This window comes from Vanessa atalanta, chromosome Z (genome assembly GCF_905147765.1).
Source record: "Vanessa atalanta chromosome Z, ilVanAtal1.2, whole genome shotgun sequence".
Taxonomy (NCBI): Eukaryota; Metazoa; Arthropoda; class Insecta; order Lepidoptera; family Nymphalidae; genus Vanessa; species Vanessa atalanta.
Genome location: NC_061902.1, coordinates 13835264 through 13861041, shown reverse-complemented (window position 1 = coordinate 13861041; position 25778 = coordinate 13835264). Strand labels below are relative to the sequence as shown.

The following is a 25778-nucleotide window of genomic DNA, read 5'->3' as shown; positions in this document are numbered from 1 at the left end:
TCGCACTTCCCATGCTCGAGGAAGGTTCGCCGATCTATGGTTGGAATCTACAGTTGATGGCGGGCGCGGGGCCATTTCAACCTCCTCCCCCTTTTATATTTTTCAAAACAGTTAAATATATAAAGATGGGTAGGAGCGACATCCTTCAGCTACTCGTAAGAGGTGTTAAAGGAAATGGGACCGGTATCTCATACATTCGATTAATATTATTTCAAATATATTAAACAAAATATTTATATTAAAAACGCATTTAAAAGATACACCTGGTTTAATTTGACTCCTCTATAGTCGATTGAACTTATAATCTCTGACGCTCTAAAAGAACACGGTTATTACACAAAATCAACGTTATATGGATCCTAACTAACTAGACGAAATCACGAGCCAAACCGATATTTAAATATAAGAAATTTAAACGTAAAATTATATTTTATCTAAGCTAGGCAGGGAATAGTCACAAATTGGTGCCGTGACCAGGATGGTCAAATCGGCTAATTCTTAATTTTAAAAGTAGGCGAAAGCCTACAAATTGTTGTCCGTGAATTGGAAAGAGTCTAAAGAGATTTATATGTTCAAATAGGCTTTATAACCTTTACAGTCTGGGGGTTGTAAAGTTTGAGGAGTCTGGGGGTTGTACGTACTTTTCTTTTGTTTTAGGTGCATATCGAGTTAAATGAATATTCAGAGTAATAAGAATTAAAACTAGTTGTGTATAGTGACGATTACTAGACTAAAGGTGTTAATAAAAGTGCTAAATACTTATATTGAACGTTACTGGAATAACAATATATTGTTATTATTATTTAATTTTCTGACTAGCTTAACAACTATACAACAAAATGGTTAGAAAAAGGAATAGACAAAATGACAATGATGATATCAATCAACCACTTGCGCAACGTCGCAAACAAACCCAAGAAAGTGCAAATGATCGTAATTCAGAGAGAATAGAACCCACACAAAGCAGCAATGCTAGAACCATACGACCTTCCGTTGCAAGACGACAAAAACTTGTGACACTTTACAAGTTAATGAAACGTTCAACACGTGTAATGGAGATGAAAATTAATAATTTAGAACGGGAATTACAACAAAGAAATGAGAGGACTGTAGAGTCACAACAACCGGCGTCCTCTTCAAATATAGTCATTGAAAATACTCCTTACAATATTTTAAACATAGCTACAGAGAAACCAAAATTCGATAAAAATAAAAATCATCCCGTCACATTTTTAGAAGATTTAACCGCGTATCTTAGAAAAATTCCAAGTAAAGGAAAAGAATTAGATTTAATTTATGAATGTTTACAAGGTGAAACTAGAGATTGGGCGAGACTTTACTCTCCCCAATGGAAGTCTCTAGACGACTTTAAAACTGACTTTCTTCACACTTACTGGGGAGAGTCAGAACAAAATAAAATAAGAAGAGATATTGTATGTGCAAAATGGAATAAAGTACAACACCCCACCATGCTCGGTCACTTTTTAAGCCTAACTAGCCAAGTTCGAATGCTATCTTTCACCATACCAGAACAACAACTAGTTTCAGACATGATTAGGCATTATCCGAGACATATACAACAAATGTGGGCAATGTCAAAAGGAGATACAGTTATCGAATTAACTGATTTTTTGCGAAATCTCGATGACATCAATAAACAGGACGACGGATTGCCACCACATAGTTCCAAACCAAAAATTATAAAAGATGTGAGTAATAACAGAGAACGTTATATTAATAGAAATGATATTCAGCATCCATATAAAAATCGGCAGAAGCAAGATTACAATAAAAATTACCAGCGACAAAACCATCAAACAAATTTAATTCACAATGATTATACTGAATATGAAAACGATTGCAATGGAGATTATAATAATGTATCTCATTACAATAATTTAAACTAAATATGGCTGAACAAAACGACCCCGTCTCAGCTGTTAAATCAGGGGATGAAGCTTTGTGTATGATGTTAAAAACTGGCTGGTTGCCTGGACAACCACTAGGCAGAAAATTTAATGGTAGAGGCATACTCCGACCAATACAAGCTGTTGGACAGAGAGATAGAACGGGATTTGGTTATTATAAGGAAGACATCGAAAATCAGATGGTTCAACTGTTTATATCAAACTGTAACAAGGAAAAATATGTTGTAGAACATGAAGTTCTAAACGTTTTTGAGGAACACGAAAACTTAGATTTAAGTGATACGAACATAAGATGTGAAATTCCCGTTAAGTTAATTACGTTAGAATTAGATGCATTACTCGATACGGGTAGTGATATCACTTGCATATCAGAATTAACTTATCTTGAGCTTAAGCATTTTAATTTGCCTATGATGCCAGTTAAAGCAATACAAATTAAGGGTGCAATAGGTTTAAGTAGTTCAAAAATACAACAAATGGTGATGATACCAACTGAGATAGGAAACTTAACTTTAGACATTGGTTACTTAATTGTGCCGAATTTGTCACGATCAGTTATACTGGGATTCAATTGGATCAAACGAAATGAAATAGTTTTAGATTTTAGAAAAGAACATATGCAAATAAAGTTAACGAAGAATAATATAGAGTACATTATACCTATCGTAAACCGCAATACATGGTTAAATAAGACTGTAATGACTATTGCTCAAGAAAATTTCGACTATGTTTTAGAAAAAATTAAATTAGGGACAGATATTACTCACCCTGTTAAACAAAACCTTTTAAAAATGCTATATAAATATAAAAACGTTTTTACTAAAAAATTAGGACGTTGTAATTGCTACGAGCATGAGATAATAATGACTAATAATAAACCCCTTGTGAAAAAATCATATCCTATACCTTACGCCTATAGACAGAAAATGGAAGGAAAACTTAAGGAACTTGAGGAATTAAATATTATTTCAAGGGCTTCAACGCCTTATGGTAGTCCGCTGACTTTCACTTTAAAGCGTGATGGAACCATAACTGTTTCTCTTAGATGCTAGGGAAATTAATAAGAATATGATTACATAGATTTAGTAGGACGGTAGATGGGCGGCCATCTAGATACACCTTATTAATATTTTAGGGAACTATTTAGTAATAAGTGAGGTTTTCACTTATAATATATATTTTTTGCAATATTTTATACACGTATAATGTAGGAAACAAGATAAAAGAATTAATTTATTTAGGAGTAAATTATATTCCGATAAACTTCATATAATTTAGGGGGTTGGATGTAACGGACTGTACTATACTATTTACATAAATACGTGAGAATGAATTATTGTTATTTTAATACATTTTTATATATATAAAACATAACATCGATCGCAGCGCCACCTACCGGGATCAATATAAGCCATCCGTAGACTCAGTTAAGCACATATTAAAATTTAATCAAAATTGGTCAAGTTGTTTTGAAGAGTTTACATACATGCATACATACATACATATATAGAATTATATGTCATATATAGAAACATAAAAACATACATACAAATAAATTCATGAGATTGCATAGTAAATGTATACATATACATGGAATAATAAAGGAATGACATTATATCAAGCTTACCTTTTTTCATACGTTTTTGGTGAAATCGTTCGTGTATTCATGGATATGTTCGTGTATTGGCGAAGAAAATGACGTGCCACTTTTTGATAAAAAATCTCGGCGCCAGCCTTTTTCCATACAAAATTCTATAGATTTAAGGCTGACCTGCGCCGAATGTCATACTCTCGTGAAAGCATATATAGGGGTATGATGCTTGGCAGCTCGGTTCAAATTGGACGCGTGGAGTGATGCGCTCGCCGCATCGGCCGCGTGCAATAATGCATATCAAATTACATAATAAGAAATGATACTAGGCGGTGCAGCTGTGCGGGTTATACTGCGAGGCTGCTAGCTATGGTTGATTATTCTAAAATATAGGAGTGGCGCAGATCCGTGTGTCGGTGTAGTGCCTACTCATATATCAATGGTGGATGCATGGCAAAATATAATTATAATGAGAATGTGCTTCGTGCACTTTACCTATAAATAATACAAATGATTATTACAAATGACGGTATGGCAGGCCGTCATATGAATGAGTGTTCTCAATGAGACATTATATTTATTATATAAAAGCGATATAAAGAAGGTCGGGGTTAACCTCGAATAAAATATAATAATGAAATTAATATGATATAGAAACGGTTTGATGGTAGCCGTCTTGCGATAATATCTAATTGCAAAAAAGTATGTACTGGGCGATGCATACTGATAGTAAAGGGTTACCACGGTGACTATTAATTATGAAATTTAAATCAAGTATATTAACAAATAGCAATAAGGCTATAAATAATGATTGAACTTCTTTCAATAATAATTAATTTGTAAAATAACTAAACATATTGCTTGTCAACTTTGTCTTCCATGTTGCAGATTCTTGTAAACCGTAAGCGGAGCAAGTTGTAGCGATATTATATTGTAAAACTGTGACGATCGACGGATGTAAGTTCGTATAGCGGTCGAAATAAATACTCTTCATGTAAAACTGTGTCGATCGACGGACGTAAGTTCGTAAACCGGTCGTTCTAAAACTCCACAATTATTATCTGTAAACAGATCCAAGTTTGGTATAACTGTTTGATACGATCACGACGACAACGATCTAATGATGTTGATGTTTTAAGATTTTTATTGTTAAATAACAAAACCTTTATAATATATTTGTACTATGCACATGCAAAATGATCGCGCACGAGTACTGTACTGAATATACTCTGGTGGATTCTTGATGATTCGACGCGTGGTCTGAGGCTGTGTGGCTCGACCGAGAGTCGCTGCATTAGTGTCCCTCGTGGCGATGTCGTCTTGAATTTGCTTAGGTGATGCAGTTGCGAGGTGTGATGTTACTGTATAACGTCTTCGGCGATACGGTAGTGTCCCTCCTTCTGTTACCAATGAGGCTGCCTACGTGAGATAGTTTCGGGGTTTGAGGTTACTGTATAACGTCTTTGGCGATACGGTAATGTCCCTCACTCTGTCTTACCGGGTTACTAGAGTAGTGTATGTGCTATGTGGTACTGAGCTATGGCTGGTTGACGTTACGATGTCGTTATTGATGTCTCTCATCAATCGGTAGTACCAGAATCACGACCGAATGTTGCAGGGCGTTGCGGAGGCTGTAATAATGCTGAAGTGATACGTTCATGCAGTGAAGGACCCAAATAATGGATTTCATCCAGGCTGGCATCACTATACATATATGGCGCACTAATCGCTTTATACGAGAAGTGTCGTTTGTAGCAAAATGTTCGTCCTTTTAGGGACGCCTCCTTAGCCCAGTGTTAAGGATATTATAAGAAATATTGTAGTAGGACACCTAGTTTAGTAATAAGACTGCGTATATCTCTTTGAAGTTGATTATCACATGCAAATAATGATCTGAGTTCAAAGCTGGTTTAAGTAATCGATTGTAGGGTGTGTGCCTGTTGTAGAGTTAAGTATATCCACTGTATAGTTATAGATTTAAGTAAAACGTGATACGCGAAGCGTTTATAAGGTTTATAAGCTAGTTAAGAAAACGTTCGATTTAGTGTTAAGTCTTAGTTATAAGTCTTAGATGTAAGTCTTAGTTATAAGAAAGAATACGATTATACGTATATCATTTATATATTCATATTTTATAACCTACTACGGTAGAAAATATGACAAATTATGCTAAATCCACTTAAATGATTCCTACGCGGTAATCTATGAGTTTAATTGAATATTATTCCACTATGTTTGGAATTAATACGTATTATCTTACGATAAAACGACACTCTGCGACAGTGGATATAGCAACGAATAACGTTGTGCTTGCATTAGGCCGCCTGATGGTCGTGCACTTGAACTGGTATGAGAAACAGTGATTTAATGCAATGATAATCCAGGGTTAAACCCATTGACTACAGATTTCCTCAGCTATGACTGATTGACTATTTATGGGACTTTGATCCTTATTTTTATTATTATTGTTGTAGCATTGGCTACTTTATAAACACCGCAGTTACGACTGTGAAACCCACTGGACCACGGTCTAGTTTGTTGATTTATTTATAAGTCTAGTCGTCGATTTGAATAACATAGTTATTACTGTGCTATCCGCTGGACTACGGTCTAGTTTTATTTATAAGACTATTAGTCTTTTATACACCTCAGCTACGGCTGTGATACCTGCTGGACTTTAGTTCTAGTTCATATATTATTTAACAAAGTGTTTGCACACTATAAAATCGCACTTCCCATGCTCGAGGAAGGTTCGCCGATCTATGGTTGGAATCTACAGTTGATGGCGGGCGCGGGGCCATTTCAACCTCCTCCCCCTTTTATATTTTTCAAAACAGTTAAATATATAAAGATGGGTAGGAGCGACATCCTTCAGCTACTCGTAAGAGGTGTTAAAGGAAATGGGACCGGTATCTCATACATTCGATTAATATTATTTCAAATATATTAAACAAAATATTTATATTAAAAACGCATTTAAAAGATACACCTGGTTTAATTTGACTCCTCTATAGTCGATTGAACTTATAATCTCTGACGCTCTAAAAGAACACGGTTATTACACAAAATCAACGTTATATGGATCCTAACTAACTAGACGAAATCACGAGCCAAACCGATATTTAAATATAAGAAATTTAAACGTAAAATTATATTTTATCTAAGCTAGGCAGGGAATAGTCACAAGTCCAGCTTGTTCTTGCTCGTGAAGAAAACGATTATCACGTTAGAATATGTATTGAATTATTTATTAATTAATAATAAGAAAAATTCACTTAATTTGTATCAAAATTAAAATTTAACCCGAATACAGTATAAAGACGAACCGTTTAAAATTTAATTTTCTTATTAAAATAAAAATATTTTCACTCGTTTTATTTCAATTGTTTAAAAATGTATACTGCATTACATAAATTAATTAATGTTTAAATAACATATTAACAAAACAAGCTTTTATTTAAGCCAGTTGCCAAAACGAAGAAAATAGTCTTAATACGACGAACCAGTGTTCAGAAGACGAGTAGGTTCTATGGCCATATCGGGATACCATCATGAGACTACCTCTATTTTACCATATATGAATATTTCCAATTTCAACTAAATCTCTTGGAACTGGTATGAAATTAATTTACAATTTTGACTCATGCTGACACTCACATAAAGAGACTGTGTGAAATCAAAGTTAAAAAATAATCATCATTACCAGACTGTGTCATATTAAAGTATAACACGTCATATATTCACTCACATCAAAGCCTCAGAATCAAATGTAGTCGCAATCATCAATCCTTTCATAGACATGGATAGTATTATATAACAAAGCTCAAAACGAGAGCAAATAAAAGCCCTCATTAGCCGCACACAACAGCGTGCGATTCGCAAATAAATCGACCCTCAAGCCGCAATTAGAGAGGGGAGGCCACGACGAGGGATTTCTTTGCAATTTTACTTAGTCCAACATGATCCGCAAACGGGTGTGAGAGACGCGACAAGCAAGATAATAGGCGACAGTGGCGAGTGGCGACGGGCTGTTTTTACCGTATTTTTTCATCTGCCTGTCGCTTCTTTCTGGCTGCTGTTACTTCGTTTAGGCCAAGATTGTTTATCAATCTATACGTATACAAGTAAATAAAAAATGAACGTGGTTCTGCAATATCAAAGTTATTGCTTTTATAGTTGATATGACTACTTGCAAATTAAATTTACTGGGCAGTAACCATTCCTTAAATCGAGATTATGTTAACGCCACCAAATATTGGAACTAAGATATGTCCTTTGGGCCTGTTTTTACACTGACTCAATCACCGTTCAAAATAATTTTGTTGTTTTCCGGACACAACAATATAAATGTTGCTATTAAGAAATAGAATGTCAGATAAGTGGGTGTTAATCAGACGGGCGCGTAAAGAAAATTAAATTCAAATTCAATGTTTAATTTAACTATTAAAATCATCCGCTGTATAAAGGAAAACTTCGTTCCAAAACGTACTGAGCATTCCTACAAATGACGTAAGTACAATTGCAACAGCTAATAATAATATTAAACATTATTAGCAACAACGAAACAACCACACGATAGAACTGTTTAATATTTTACCTAATGCCATAATACTACATATATAATATTATATAACCACTCATGAAAATTAAGAACTTAACGTAAACGAAAAGTATTTGAAAAACTCAAGCTAAGTATGTCAAACATTAAAGTTAAGGCCGATGTTCTCGAATTCTTCACTCACTTCAATAGTTCGATTTATGACAGCTACGAGAGCCGCAGCTTGAAGCCAGTTTGTCATAAGTGAACTACTTAGTTCGTATATAAAATTTATTCGGGTTACATAACTCGATTTCTTATCTTTAGTTCGTTTTTATTATATTATGAAAAACAATTGTTGAATTAATTCAAAATCATTAGCATTTTTTTAGCAGCCCGTAAATGTCCCACTGCTGGGATAATGGCCTCCTCTCCCTTTGAGGAGAAGGTTTGAGCATATTCCACCACGCTGCTCCAATGCGGGTTGGCGGAATACACATGTGGCAGAATTTCGTTGAAATTAGACACATGCAGGTTTCCTCACGATGTTTTTCCTTCACCGCCGAGCACGAGATGAATTATAAACACAAATTAAGCACATGAAAATTCAGTGGTGCCCAGGCGGGGTTTGAACCCGAAATCATCGGTTAAGATGCACGCGTTGTAACCACTGGGCCTTCTCGGCTCTAACAAATTCAAAATCAAAACATTCTAAATTCAATTTTTTTATTTTAAACTCAGCAAGAAATGAAAATATTAAATTGTAGAAAGCAATAACTTCGCTTTGTTAGTACTTGGACATGGATTTGTTTATTAACAACCGAGTGATCGTAAACCTACTAAATCTTAACGATTCTCGTCTCACTTATTAAGCCAATCTTTTGAATTGGTGATGCCATTAAACAAATTTAAAGATGAATGAGTAACCACTAAAATTGGTCACATTGATTACAAAATGCGGCCAAGTACACTTAGTGTAATTTATATTTATATAAGTACATTTAATTTTATAGCCGACTCAAAACTCTTATAAAAGTCAACAAGCAATATTTTGTCTGTACTAAACATTGTATCGTTACACATGTTAAGAGTACATTTTTTCAAGAATGTTTTGTTACATATACGTATTTTTCGTTAAAAAGATTTTTACAACTATGCTGTAACTCTCCACCAGATCGCGATGAAGCACATCAACTCAACTATTTAAACGAGAACCATGTCAGAATATACCATACCTCCAGGCCCACTTTTATCGTCCTATGGGATAGCAAGTCCGAAAAGACCTGAAAGATTTAAAACCGACCGATATCTTTGTTCCACCTAGGTCAGATATGCATCTTTATAAAGCGACATACGGGGCATTTCTGAAAACAGCTAATAATACGTATGAACTTTCCTCTCAAATTATTTCATAGTCTTGACGATAGGAACTAAATGTAACCAATAGATACGTCAATTATTGCTTTTAATTGAAAGTAAATTTCTTTTATGTTTAGTTTCCTAAAAATCAAAATCATAATATTATTTATTCAAATAGGCTCATAAAATCGTCTATGAATTTTCGTGTTACAGTGTTGAATTAATATTAAGCTTTACAATACATCTAAAAACCAAAATAGATTGTGTGTAGTTATTAATACTCCTATCTAAACGGTAAAGGTATCACGTTGTAGTCAACGGAAACTGGATTAAACCTGAGAATTCCATATCGCTAAAATATACGTAATCCGTATAGCCATTGAAGCTTTAAATAGACTAGAAGTTATAATTAATTCAATAAACACTTGATTTTAATAAAATTGGGACTGCAAAATAGTCACATAAGATAAATCTATACCGACTCCGGCGTAGTTAAAGATGGTAATGTTAGCAAACAACAAAATATATAACACTAAAAACATTCTCTAGTTTTTGATATTTGAGATGTTTATAACAGCGCTATTGTTTATACCAACCGTTTCGTATGGAAATAATTACGTTGAGTCTTAGAGTATACACCCATACGGTTAAGAAAATAAGGCCAAGGACATTAACGTAATTAAAATAAAGCGTGTACCACACATGCCTGTTGTAACAAATATATTGGCAACGGAATTGCCTATAATATTGCTTACGGGAAACTTTAATAATAGACATTTCGTAATGAAATTATAGTTACACATTTATAAATATTTATATGGGAATTTGTTTGTTCCTTGAATTGTGGTCTACAGTCAGTGCCCTGCTTAAAGAAATGAAACTAATTTAAAGATAATATTTAATCAAACTAAAAGTTATATAATTGTATACATATTTTGAAATCTGTATTAGTTTTTCTTGTCACTCGTCAATATCCAAACTAAAATACTATTCAAATAGGCTCTTATAATAACTGTTAAATTGTTATTTTAGAATATTATTAAATGTAAGCCTACTCGTAACACTGTCTTTGAATGTGCTAATAACCTGTAAGAAATTTAGACATGTTCTCTTTGCTACCAACTAAATAGTATATAATATCTGGCCTGTAAATTATCAAAGTCTAACTCCAAGCCTTTTACTGTCAATATTTTAATGTTTTACTTAGTAATAAGGTTTTAATGTAATATTTGAATTGATAAAATACTATGCGACTAGTGTGACACCTGTTTATTTTTCGGTCTGAGAGTTGGAATTGGGATTCAACGGCTACCAGTATTTATACCACGATCGTAGATTGTATATAATTAATATATTACCGACCTACTCCACCTAGTAACTAACCGATTCGATCTTTATAAAAATAGATTTAACGTTAATTTTGTATTCTTCGTAAATACTCATATACATTTATATATATATATATATATATATAAAAAACTTCATAGTCATAATTAAAATTTATTTTTAATTCTCTTCTTTTTACAATAATGTATTTTTATGGTATATTTTGAGTTAACGAACAAATTTTATTTTATTTTTTTAAACCAGATTTTTATTTTTTATTACTTGGTACTATTGGCTTTCATACTTCTTTTTATATTTATATAGATATCAATAAGTAATTACTATTATTAAGATATATAAGAGTAAATGTTTCTGTTTAATAAAAAAATATCCTACATATTTAAAACTGTGGCAGTTGGGTAGAGGCTAAAAAAGAAATTAAAAATTCTTAATTTGAAATAAACATTTCGATTTAATTCCTAACAGATATTACGAATACAATACATAATATTACTACTAAAAACTCAACAATCAAAGCCTGGCTACATTTATTTACAGTTCAACTGTCATCGATCTGTGGATACTGTGGTTTTACTTTTAATATTTGTTTATTGATTCATACGCTTTTGGTTACACGTGTACATATCGATGTAAAGTAATACTAGTACGTTGAACGATTTATAAAATTAATACATTTTAAAAGTAATAAGGTAAAGTAAAAAGGTATTAGGTATAAGGTTATGGTCGAAGTTTGAGATTTAGCAATGTTTAGCAATTTTTCCAAGCTAGAATCCGAGATTGACTATCGTGACAAAAAAGTCAATAACCAGTAGAAAATTTCATAAACCTTCCGTATCAATCTAAATTATATGAATAGTTTAAATCAAGGATGTTACCGGGTGAATGAGAATGTACAGTTTTTGTAAAACGTACTGGTTCATATCACACAAGAGAAAAAAAATAGGAATCCTATGAAGTTAAGCTCCAATAACCCATTCGCTTAAAATAATTGATAAAACATCAGTAACCATTGAAAAGTTAAAGTATTCGTAGTATTTTAGCCATCCAACTGGAAGCGCCGTTGAATTTGACTATAAATACTAAATAACCAAAATTATATAGTGGTAACAACCGCGAAGCTTGTGGAGAATAGCGCTGATTGTATTTTAATGGATGTCATATTATTTTGTGGCACACTAGTTCCGACGTAGATTAAGAAAAGTGATTGAATGATTCAAACAGTAATCATACCTTATTCATATTTATTTCATGCATAATTATATATTACGAAGATTTGTTAATTTCATTATCAAAATAAAATATATCTAAATATAGAAAACTGCCACAATTTTCTACTCAATTAATTACGTAAAGTAAAAATATCAGCAACATTATAATATTTTTTAATTACACAATTAATAATTTTATAATTCGTCGTTAAAAATATAGTTAAATTAAAAGAAAATGAAAGCGTTCTGGTTTCGTTAACACAAATAAAAGAGCGTGCCTCGACGTTTACCTTAATCCGTCTGGAAGCGGCACAAAGAAAAAAAGGGTTGGAAAGAAACCCACCTCCACTACATCCTCAGAATAATGGCACATCAAAATAGAAAATATGTTAAAGAAAATTAAAAAAAAATATATATTCAACTCAACTTCAAAATTTTATGATATTTACGAATTTATTGAGTGACAGATTATATTATCTATTAATATATTTAAAAAGTGATATTTTTGATTCAATTAAATTGTTTATTCAATAATAGTATATACACATAAACATACATAATATGAAAATAATGAAGTACATTAAATATTTATGATATTTTGTTTCAAGTAGACTGTTACAAGCACATCAATGTCATTATATAATCATTAAAAAAAACTCAAGTTTGAAATCTCATCTTTGAAACACGTTGGTCTAAACTGTCGGTGCTATTTCAGTCAAGAAACATGTAAACGTTTAGTTAGATAAACAAACAGACCTTGATACAAGAATTTGTTTTCCTGAATCTAACGATACTCATAAAAAGTAAAAATTACAGAGAATTCACGTAAAAATTCAATCGCCTGTACATTTTGTTAAGATTACATATTGGTAATTATGTTCTAAACAATTGGTGTAAAGTAGTTTATTACAAATTCGAACCATTTTGACATCAACTTCCAACTCATATGTTGTGTCTCGTGTATGTTATGACTGGCTATTGTTAGTGGTTAGCATTTCTCCTGAAGAGAACTTTTCTCTACATTCGGACACTTTTTCACTTTTCTTTTGACGTTAAGGTTATTAAATTTAGAACATTATAAACTCAAAATGAATATATTATAGAATTTGTCTAATGACATTTCAAATTATATATGCACCTACATTTTCAATATCATCAACATTATCGATAGAATATATATTATTTAATAACTTTGTAATATTATACCTTCTCTCGCGTTACTGTAAATGTTATTATTTTATATTCGAACGAAGCATTTTTTTTTATTTATTATACAATGCACTGTTAAATAAATATTCATAATATTATGCATTTAATCAATTACAAAAGCTACGAGGAAAATTCGAAAGGAAAACATGTGTTATAAAAAATCTGAGCTCGTCAATATTCCTGAAAATAATTGAATTACAATAAAGCTGTTTTCGTTTCATAGAATATACGACAGAAAATCAGATGCGGACACACTCGTAACTGAAAATTATGCACTTAATATAATTACTGAGTATTATAAATATCTGTGTTCATTTATTGCAGCTTTTGTTTTAACGAGTGAAACAAGAATATAATTTCGAAACGTTTTACAAACGACGTTATATATCAATGAAATAACAATTGTGTCTTGGGAGTAAACCAGACTCGTATGCCGTGACGTCAAACGGAATGCCGTTCGCTGCCTCATTCTAAACCCTCTTTTTGTATAACTCATAGGACTATAATATCATAAAAGTCTACAGGTCAAATCGGCAGAATTTAATTCACACGGGTTTTTTCCTTAGAAACGTGACTCTAACGAAAATTCATGCGACCTTAAGTCTTGTAAACACAAACTTAAAGGTCATAATAGCAGATTATTTTTCTTAACCTTACAAGCGAAGGGTTGAGCGGATTGTGTTCATTAATACCTACTTTAATGAAGGCGCGCCTCTAATTGTTTTCTCAATTAGTGAACGATAGGATAACCTAAGCCGAATCCAAACGCGATTTCACACTTTTCCAATGAGTCAGAAATTAGTGAGAGAAGGAGTGAGATAGTGAGATATTACGTCACATTAACTTGCGTTGTGTTTCATGAATTTATTAAATAATTACTATATAAACTCTTAGTGTACATATTTTGTCATGTTGCATCGACAAATACTTTAAATGTAATATAATTCCACATCCATTGTTAAAAATAATTTGTTAATGTTTCAAATTACATATTGATTGCAATTACGTGTAATTATTTCTGAAATGCCGTTATTATTACTTATTAGAATACAGCTTACGTTTGGTATATTTCAATTATGTGATTGAAAATCGTCCTGTGCGGTGCTTTAAGTACGATTCACATCAAACGCGTCGCATTGAATAGCGCATTTTTCATTTCAAATAAAAGTCTCAACACAATATTTAAAGTTTTTATTAAGATATAAAAACACTACTGTAATTCTATATCGCCATGTATACGTTATGAAGGTGTGAATGAGTACTTTTATCACAGACAGTTAAGTAAAACCGGATTAAATATAAGTAACAATATTTAATTGGCATTCTATATCCGATCGTTATCACAGGAATTGCTAAATATTAAAACAATTAAATGATCGTCTATTTCGTCAATTACGTTATAATTTATTTTTTTCCATTCATCCACTTAATGTCAAATCTAACGGATTATCACGCTATCAGCTAGAATGCAACTCAGTAAATATCTTGATTCAATTCAACTGTTGAAATTTATTTTCTGAAAAATTTTCATTCACTACTAATGGAGTACGTTACAATATTTTAACGATATATTTCACATTTAGCAATTTTGTTTTATTGGTTGGGGATTTTAATAACATATTTGACGTTTTTCTGACACAGTAATTAATCACATTATTCGGAGTGTTGCAAGGTGAAAATTTGAGTCCAATTCTTTTTTAAATCTTTACAATTAATAATATTACATATTACTTAATAATTTGAAAAGTGTCGATTTGATAATTATTTTACGTATACATTTATAATACTTAAAAGGTAAATATATATAGAAAAAAGGGTATGTTATTGTATAATAAAATAATGTTACTGTACAAAAATATTATCGTGATATTACAAATACAAAAATATAACGAAGATCAGACTTTATTCGAATTTTATTTGTCAGTATAATGCTGTGCACGTGAATTGTATTTTGTGGTTAATTTAAAGAATAATTTTTTTAATGATTCGTCCGGAGATTTCGGTCAACCTTTATTTAATAAAAGCGACAATCAATCTTATCGGAAACAATTGAAATGCACATGACAGACTTATTAAAGAGTTTCTATAAAAAAATCTGGTATTTCTGACTATACATCATACAATATGTATCTCGATAATTATATTCAATAAACAAGACAAAAATAGTAGTTACCTTGAAGATGGCTAATAGTAATCTAATAGTAATAAGGTATAATTTATTTGTAGAGTTATTGAGATGAAAACTTTAATTTACACATACACTTGTAATATCTCCACTTTTGCTCGTGGACGTTTGCGAGTGTAGTACAAAATATACTACATCACATGGTATCAGAACAAACGAAAGGACTTAAAGGAATTTCTGAACTGTAAAATGACTTATTGAATAGAAAACGTAAGTTGGCATGAAAGATCGCAGGTCTGAATTGAATCAATAAACTCCAAACAATGCACTTGATAGCAGAGAAGGTCCTGGCCAATCAAAGGTACGACATTGAAATATATATCCTGTAGAACTAAATGATTAATTTCGAGAGATACGCTCTTAAACTATATAGACACGATTATAAATCTCCATTAATTAAACTTACTTATTATAACTGGACTTATTATATTCATTAAAAATATATACAAACGATTCATACGAATTGTACATAATATGTTTACTGAGCGATATCTAGTTCATCGGTTCAATGTGTTATTTACGCTTCGAATAAATTCAATATGTTGAAAGATTTGAACAAACGAACTCACAAATATAAATGAATGAAATGCAGACAGAAGTCTGCTGACGTATATTTTACTCGTGAAAACAAACTTTGCTTATTTTAATATAGTCTTATGATCTTGAATATAATACTATAATGTCTTCCGATAATACCAATTTCGGCTACAGCACACACTCTCAATGGATTATCAATACTGTCTCCATCAATACTCACACAAGCACACCTGCACTTTTATAATCCGATACGAATGAAAACAGTTCAGACATAAACAGTTTTACGTGCTTTTTGAAACACGGGGAGTGAGTGAGTTTAATCTTCTTATTAATCCATAGTGAATTTGAATGCTGACTTCGGGATATGAAATCTCATTAGCTATCCACTGGACCTATGAATCTGTTTACATGAACATTTCATAAACAAAAATATAAAAAAGACGTTGTTGCTAGTCTATGAAGATCTATTATTCCCAAATAGGTCTCAATGAGTTGTGGTGCTAATGAACTTTAATGTGTCAAAATATTAGTACTAAGTAATTTGGACATGTTAGATAAAATATTCCAACATCCGTTTTGTATTATTATCAAAGAGTGTTGCTAATAATGATAAAATTTTATTAGTAAAAATTCATTTCAAACTGTTGGAACTGTCACATAGTGTTATGAAGAGGGCTGAAGGATAACCATGCAACAGAATTTCAAACTCACGTGTTTTCATGATATTGTAAATATAAATTAGGCATGTAAAAATTAAATCGAGCTTGTCTGAATTTGAACTCACTATTATTGATTAAAATCCGTATTATTTAACCACTGGGGCATTTCGGTTCATTTTGTACCTGACCATTTATAAAATGTTTAGTATGAATAATGTCGAAATAATACAATTACATTAAAGAAACAAATTATACTAAAAGTGTAATCAAGTATTCGGTTTATCGAAATAATTTGAATCAATGTTCCCCCGTTTGAAAAAAAAAACTCGTCATCATCATCAAACAATCACTATCGCTCAAGTTTGATTAGTTGATCGTATCAAACGAAATCCTCATGGAAATTGGAATTTATAAATTATATGGACAAACGAATTCTCTGTTGTCTTTGCCTATTTGTACGTATAAGTACATTGCAGGTTAGGTATTGACAACAATAAAGATACCAATAAAAAATTATGTACAAAAAAAACCGATTCGTTTAAATTTTCCTCAAATTTCAATAATGATTTTAAGAATATTACATTTCAATTTAGATATATTATAAAAATCAAAATCTAAATTTAAGTGAATCGTCATTTTTCAAACTATATTAAGTGAAGCTACCACTGGCTCGGAATGCAGATTCTACCGAATAGAACTGGCAAGAAACTCAGTATTTACCATTTTTCAACATTTAAAAAACAATTTTTTTTTGGACAAATACAATTATAATAATATGTCCTGCCTGGAAGTCAACAAGTATTAGCTCTATACCTTTCTATCATCTTTATAATCCTGTATTGAATAATATGCTTATAAATATATATATATTACCAATGAATACAGATATTCTGTAAGATTAAATACTCCTAAACGTACACATTAATATATGTATCGAGTCTGTCTGGTTCCAACTTTGTATACCCACCAAGTGTAATGGACTCAAAATTAGGTTAGTTACGCTTGCTTTTCCGAGGGTTGCCAAAGTTTATATTATAAAAGATCGCATATTTGTATACATATATTATATTACTTTTGTACTATAATTAATATATTATTAAACCACCCTAACATAAGTTACTTCTAGTAATTAATATATATAACAATTTGCAATAAGCTCTACGGACTTTTATTATTCGAGTCTTTTGTTGAAAATTGTCTAGATACAAAAAAAAGTATCCCGTTTTAGAGCCTAGATGACCCAGTGGTTAGAACGCGTACATCTTAACCCGGGATTGCGGGTTCAAACCCAGGCAAGCACCACTGAATTTTCATGTGCTTAATTTGTGTTTATAATTCATCTCGTGCTCTGCAGTGAAGGAAAACTTCATGAGGAAACCTGTATGGGTCTAATTTCAACGATATTCTGCCACAAGTGAATCCATCAATCCGCATTGAAGCAGCGAGGAGAAATTAGGAGCATATTCCATCTCCCTTTGAGGAGGAGAAGGCTTTGTCCAGCAGTGGGAAATTTACAGGTTGATGCTATTATATACATATATCCCATTATAGAATAGCCCTATTATTTTACTAATTTAATTCTTGTTTGTTCTTAAATCTTGTAAAAAATGAAATATTCAAGTAAAACACTCAATAACTCTCTCAACCTTGAAATGTTAATAACGACATACGGTGATACGTTGTTTTGATGCTTGTATCTTTAAAATGTTCTAATTCATTATCATTATTAATTTCTGATGTGAGTTTCGTTTGTTTTTTCTTAAATAGTTCTTCCGTTACGTTTGGATCATTTATGAACAAAACAGAAAACAATTTGATACTTATAATAAATTTATTCAACAAGCATCTATATTCCAATGCGTTTAAAATTGGATTTATATAATAATTATCATTGTACTTTTATACAATTACCAACTGTATTATATCAACGGAATTTGTAAGACTAATGTTATATGTAACAGTTTTGTATTATGGATTGGTTGAGTTCATAGTTCTTGATCCTCAAAATAGTCAAAATAATAGAATTTCATCAGACACAAACAGGACTTTCTTGTAAGGTTTTCCTTTAACACTGATTTTATCTAATCTGACGATTCATATTTTTTATAAGCCGCCCTGTTATTTCCTTAAATTATATCGTTTTAAATATATAAACTCTTCCTACCTACAAGTATTAGTAGAGGCTGTACATAATTAATAAAATAAATAACATTGGTAGGTTTCAAAGGTGTCCCTGACGAACGCATAATTCCTAGAATTATCAGATGCAATTTTCTAGAAAATTAACAAATTGCATTGCTAGAGATCCAGATAAATATAGTAAACAATTTATTTGAAACTTTATATAAAATATGATATTCAAATTAATTTGCACCATAATTCCTAATCTGCATAGAAGCATATCATTCATATATATCTGGATACCATGAACAAAATTTAATGTATTTTTATTATGTACGTTAAAAACATTTAGTATTGAATGCGAGTAATCCTCTGGTTTCCCAGTATACGGCCTATTGTTACATCATTAAAATCGGCGGGATTAATAATAATAATTTATTGGAACTTCACAAAGCTCTGCAATTGCAATATTGTAAAGTTTTACTAAATATTTGTATAATTGTAGCGGCACATTTCCATTTATTAAGTGTTGAATCCGTATCTTGTTGTTTTAATCGGATATCGTTTCGGATTGTAGGCGAACGAGGTCTCCCTTAGGCTGGGGAGCGAGAGTGCATGATGAAATTTAACATGTCCTATGTAATATGGAATTAAATTCAAAAAGTGTAATATTTCATCGGCATTTTTTCAGAACCATCACTTCTCAAATCATTGAAATAAATGTCCCTAAAGATGATTTTATCTTCAGGATCGGCTGTTCTCGAAATATTCTTCAATTGTTGTTTGCTTTGTTTTCTTGTGAAATAATTGTTCGTAAGTTCCTAAATCACTATTTAGACATGAATACTCATCGCACAATACATTCTATTCAGTTTTCTGAATCTTATTTATTATGTTTGTTAAATGAGAAGACAACATCCGATTAAAAAGTAAATCGGACTCACGACAAGTGGAAACATGCCCAAAACATGACAATAGAGATAAACAATAAGCAGTCATGTATGAAACTATGAAGTTATATTTTTATAAAATTCAATATTGGTTACAGAATACTAACAGGATCATTATTTCAGAATAGATATATACTTATAATAATTCAGTAAGTAAAAACCTTCTCCTGTGGAAAAGGCTTTAGAGTCTGCACGTTGTTCCAAAGTGCACGTGGCAGAATATCATCCAACACACACAAGTTTCAACCAACACAACAAGGTTCCAAAACGAAGTAAATTTAAGCGATTGTTTATTTATTTAAGTGTAAAAAATTATTAAAAAAACCTAATTTCTACTTTTGAGTGTATTGGAAAATATTGTTTACCAAGAGACAGCTCTTCTGCTACATATTAATTAATTCTAAGCATTTTCGTACGAAATTAGTAACAATTTTAACAAACAAACTCTTTTTTTATATGAATATACTCAATTTTTTTAGTCCTTGCATAATATTCAGTTGCGCTTTTTATACAAAGGCGTACTTGCACAAATAAGGTTAGTTGATACGAGTGCGATATTCGATTTGATATCAAGTCTCGGAATGTGTGCTTGTCAGGTTATTATAAGATGTCTCTAGCAAGAAGGCTACATTGTATAATGCTTATAGGTGTGCGTTTGTGCATTTTAAAATCATATTAACACGTAAACAACGAATAAAACATTGAATACGTCTATAAACATGACGATGACATTCGTAACGTTCAAATTATATTCTCTATTTAAGTATAATTATTATTAATAATAAATGGGAAGACTTTTTATTAATCTACTACCTGAACTGAACTGAACTACTACTATCTGAACAAGCTACTAAAACATTATACATTTAACTTTTACCAGACAATCATCTGGTATTATTCTAATCATCAACGTGTTTCCAAGAAGGTTTTATTATATAAAGTAAGTCAATGATTACGTTATATTATATACTAGCTGTGTGTGCGATTTCGTTTGAAAGTCCCGTCAAAATCGGTCCAGCCGTTCTCTGATTAGCCGGAACAGACAGACAGACAGACAGACAAAAATTGTAAAAAATGTTATTTTGGTATATATATGCATATCCATTTAGTAAAAATGGGTTATTTTAATATTACAAACAGACACTCCAATTTTATTACATGTATAGATAACTTTTAAAACAAAACTCCTAAATTGGTTGGTTATATAATTTTAAGAGTAATTCGTTTGGAGTTGGTGTTTTTATTTTAGTTTTATATTTTGTTGAATTGACGTTTAACATTTATACGGAAATTTGTCAATTTGCTAGATTTCATACGACGCGCGAATCTATATGTGTGTTTCCACGAGGAGACATGAGGAAATAATGTTATGAAAATTCAATACACGTTGTTTCATTCGTAGCGATAGACATTTTAACTAAATCAAAATTAAATTTACCTATAATAGGTACATACCTATAACCATTTTATACCTGTGTTCTTAACTTATTACGATTGTTGTTTGGTATATTTATTTTTATTATATTGACCTTTTAACCGAAAAGATAGAGGAACTCCAAAAATACTATTCGTAGCTAGTGTCAATTATGAAATAATCAACACCAATATGTATTCATAATGTATTAAGAGTGTTGCCATTAAAATAACTTTTTATTTCTCAATAATTTCTTTAATAAGAAAAATAAAAATAGACTATTGGTCTATTTTTATTTTACATTCTATTTCAGACAATATTATTACTATTTTTAGGATATTTTTTAATACAGAACGCAACACCAAAGATAATACTAATGACGCCATTTTTATCTAATTATTCATCATATAACAATGACATCATAAGTGTAAGAGCGTTTTCACATTATCCGATATCGGTGTCGGGCGCCGATTCGATATCGGATATCGGAGCCGACACCGATGGTTTGCCAGCAAAATCGGATGAGCCGTGAGCCGTCGGACGATATCGTTTGTAAGTGTGCTATACGTGCATTTATATTGTCTCTGTGTGCCCAGAGCCCAGTAATATATGAAAATAGCACATGGTGACGGTTATCGGCTGTCAGCTATCGTCGTCCGACAGCGATATCGGGTCGGATAATGTGAAAACGCTCTAAGGGTGATAGATGTATGTTTACTTCAAATTGTTTATGAGTTTTGAAGCTACTTCGTCATAGTTTACATGAGGTCTCACTTTTATAGTGCATATTGTATGAGGTTAGCGCCTGTACATTTTTTAGGATAGTGTTGCCAGTTGTATTTAAACGTAATAACAGTGAATGAAAAAATTAGAGCGTTTCACACTAGTTAAAATATTTTATAACAAAATTGTTTTTACAAGAGGTTCGCTAACCTATGAGTTATTTGACCATATTAACAAATAAACTGACAGATGCAAAAGTATTATCTTCAGCAGACGGACTTTACCATTAGGCCTCTTGTCTGTGCCACCTCTCACAGTCCTGTACTAGCCTTAACCAGGTTCGGACCACGGCTTGTAATATCATCATTATATAAGGTATTAATCTTGTAGGTCAAGGAACCCTAAAAGGATGAGATACAGACCGGTCGAGACTACTTTCTTTAAATATAATTGTTTTCGCTCCTCTTTGACCAATTTATTGCATTAACTCACTTATATATAAATATAATTGCTCAGTGTACTGGCAAGGGGACCGCATGTTTCCGGTAATATGTGTTCACAACCAGTTTAGCGATAGAATAAATAGCCGGAGCTTACCCTGTTCAGTAAAGTTAATCTTACAATATTTTAATGTTTCTTTTTTAAACAATTACCTTAATCTAGTGTGATTGTAATGTACGTCATAATTTTTAATTACGCCTATACCTAAATCCGTATTATAGTTTTTTATCAAAGAAACGCTGGATATAACTTTTTATCATAAATCAAATTTCACCATGTTAAAAAAAAAAATAACAACAAAGTACATCAATAAAAAAATAAAAAGAAACAGTTTCTTTTTGTATTTAATATTATTAATTACACAAAATGAATATACATATAATTTAAGTAAAAATGTCTTATAAACGTACAAACAGATGTCTAGGATACAAAGCGTTCGCATTATGTAATGTGAGTTTCCTTGAAAACCTCGTCACTTGAAAACCGCTGATGTCATCTTATACAAATATCAACTATTTAATTTAACAATTTAATCTTTATTTGAAAGGGAATAAGAACTATACGAAATAACAACGAAGAGATCACTTATAACATTGACGACAATTAGTTAAATTCACTTTGAACTATGACATTGTACCTCACGAGTTTGAGACAACAATAAAGATTTGACAATTTATATTTCTTTAAATAATAAGTGTATTAAGAAAATAATTGCTTACGGATTTTCTTGTACTTAAAACATGTTTATGTGTATGTATGCATGTATGTGTCGTACACTTTAGAAGACACAGACGCTAAAAGTTTTCGCGGCAGAAGCGTTACGATACAAAGTTGCAATCAAATTGAATACTATTTTTAGTTTAGTTTTGAAAACATATAATGAGAGCAATTGTTTAATATTATTGTATATGTATGTCACTATTAATAATTAACTGATATGTTTATTAATTATAAAAATTGTAATGGCATGGTATTTGACTGGAGCAATTAAAACGAACGTATGATGTATGTGTTATCCGAAAAATAAAAAAGACGATTCGTTATTTTTCAAATGACGCATATATTTATCTCCTTGTAATTTGATACTGTGTAGACTTAGACCGACCTTACAGGGAAGAAACTTGACCTCGAATGTCGCCAATAGTGTCTCTCTCTCTCAAAAACAATGACGACAGATTAGATACGATTCGAAGAATCCTTATCAACGATTAGCGACGCGCCTCGACTTTGCACGGGTGCAAATTGTTAATAAAGAAAATGATATGACATAAATAAAAATTGTGCCCTAGAGGTTATATAATAGCACTAAGGATAAATATAGCTTCTAAAAATGTTTTTTTTTTTTTTTTGTATTGGATGATTACCTTCGAAGATAACCCTTATACTATAGACTATTATTATAGATTTCCCTCTACATATTTTACCTCTTTATAAAATATGTATGGTTTCCGCTCGCGATTTCACCTGCATGTCATATGTGTAAGGTCATATTTTAGGTAAATTTTTACGGGATAAAATGTTACCTATATGCAGTTCCAGACTAAAAAATCTATTTCTGTTCCAAATTTCATTCAAATCCGTTCAGCCATTCATTCACCACAACATTCGCGTTTATAATATATGTGAGATTATATAGGTAGCGATAGAATTATTTCATTATTTAGTTCAACAACGATTTGTATCTTTTTGCCATCATTGATTTGACATCTGTTAGAATAGGACAAAGTTGTGTAACGAATTGTATGAAATATGAATGAGTCTTAATAAAAAGAAACGAAGCGTTGTTATGTTTTTAAAGAGAAATATTAATTTCTTTATTGATAATTAAGAGAAAACAATATTAGTGTAACACGGGATTGCAATATTGCTATCCACAGCTACTTAGAACTCTATATAACATTCAAAATTAAATTTATACCTTCGATAATTTAAAATAACGATATTAAAAAGATACACGCATCCAAGCACGTTCACATATGTATGTAAACAACATTGTTAGTTAAGACTTACCTAGTAAGATAAATTAACAAATGAAAATAATTTTAAAATATTTGAAACATTGCCTTAAATCTGAGTCCTTATAATTGCTTAGCAGTGAGCCAGATAGCGGCTGAGATAGTTTCCCTATGACGTTGCTCTAGCCTCTACCGTCAAAGGAAAATGGAATTACGCTCGGTGTAAATCAGAATTATTATATGTCGATATAATTTTCATATATCTGTCTCATTTAATGTGATTTTTTAATAATAAATATTGTCATATATATTTTACTTCATAATGATTTATATGTCAATTTATAAAATGCAATATAAATATTTAAAAAGCTAGAAATGCAGAAATGTACATATATGCAAAGAGCTGAGATGGCTGAGTGAATAGATCACGTGGATCACGGGGTCACCACTGAATTTTCAAGAACTTAATTTTTATAATTCATCTCGTGCTCCTCGGTGAAGGAAAACCTCACATATGTCGGTTGATACTTGTCCATTTTTCCAAGAATTTACATGCAAGGACTTTTATTTTAATTCTTTTGTAAGCGTAATCATAATAATTTTTCTATTTCCTTTAGTTTCTTGTCTCTAATATAAAATTTATTAAATATCCTTTTAAAAATATTACTAATATTTCAATATAAACAATTTAAATAATAATTAAGTATGTTCATGAAACGTCATCGAAGTTGCTCCCTACCGCCTTACTAATTGGCGAAATAATTATTATTATAAGGTAAATATTAATCCTGAAAATTGATAGGCTCTAATGAGTTTGTAAATGATGTATCTCCTTGAACGAAGTCCAAGCGATCTAAATAATAAAACCACGTATTCCCGCTACATAGTTACAGTTTAGTAGTACACTCAATTTATCTTTGCATAGCTATAACAAGCGTGACCTTGAACTTTTATTGTATACAAAACATCTTGTATGTATATCTTGTAGGTAACATGTTTATTAGTTCGGAATAGACTTACGGTGTTTTGATTTTAGATATCGATAGACATTTTTACACAATTGCTGTAACTTCTTTATAAAAATATAAGAGATTAAAAGCAGAGACATTAAGCTATGCTCTAGCGACTCATTTACGGGTGCCCCTCAGACATTTGTGTGATGAATACCATTTTTAGCGCGGTTTAAAAAAATAAGACTCTATGTCAATTCATCTGAACTGGACCAAGGTCGACGTGAATCACATTTAGTGATAAATACGATAGTTTTGTCTATGAGATCAAAATATATTGTGATACGAGTAATATTATTATACTAGATTTAAAAAAAAAAAAAAACAAAAAACTTGCCTGCAAAAACTTTTTCCGTAGTAAAATATTACGAAAAAAAATATCAGAATATTACAGGCAAAGGTATATAATAAAATTAGATTAATAATTAATTAATAAATAGTAACTAAAATACATATATATTTTCATAAAGGTTTGTTATCATCATCAAGAAACGTTCTCAAAAGTCGTCGTAAAACTTCAAGTGATACGAGACATGATTATTAT

The 25778-nt window shown here is 31.2% G+C and overlaps 2 protein-coding genes across 12 annotated transcripts in view; one reads left to right on the top strand and one right to left on the bottom strand.

The window, feature by feature from the left end:
- The window catches only part of LOC125076319 (basement membrane-specific heparan sulfate proteoglycan core protein), a 156605-nt gene that overhangs the window by 108082 nt on the left and 22745 nt on the right, over window positions 1-25778 (bottom strand). The window lies entirely within an intron of this gene.
- LOC125076320 lies at window positions 441-2902 on the top strand. Its single transcript, XM_047688438.1, has one exon. It carries the CDS (start codon window positions 840-842, stop codon window positions 1905-1907), a length of 1068 nt encoding a protein of 355 aa, XP_047544394.1. The 5' UTR covers window positions 441-839; the 3' UTR covers window positions 1908-2902.

What these genes read in the sequence shown, in the direction of transcription:
- LOC125076320 (XM_047688438.1), top strand. Translation starts at nt 840, where the DNA reads ATGGTTAGAAAAAGGAATAGACAAAATGACAATGATGATATCAATCAA.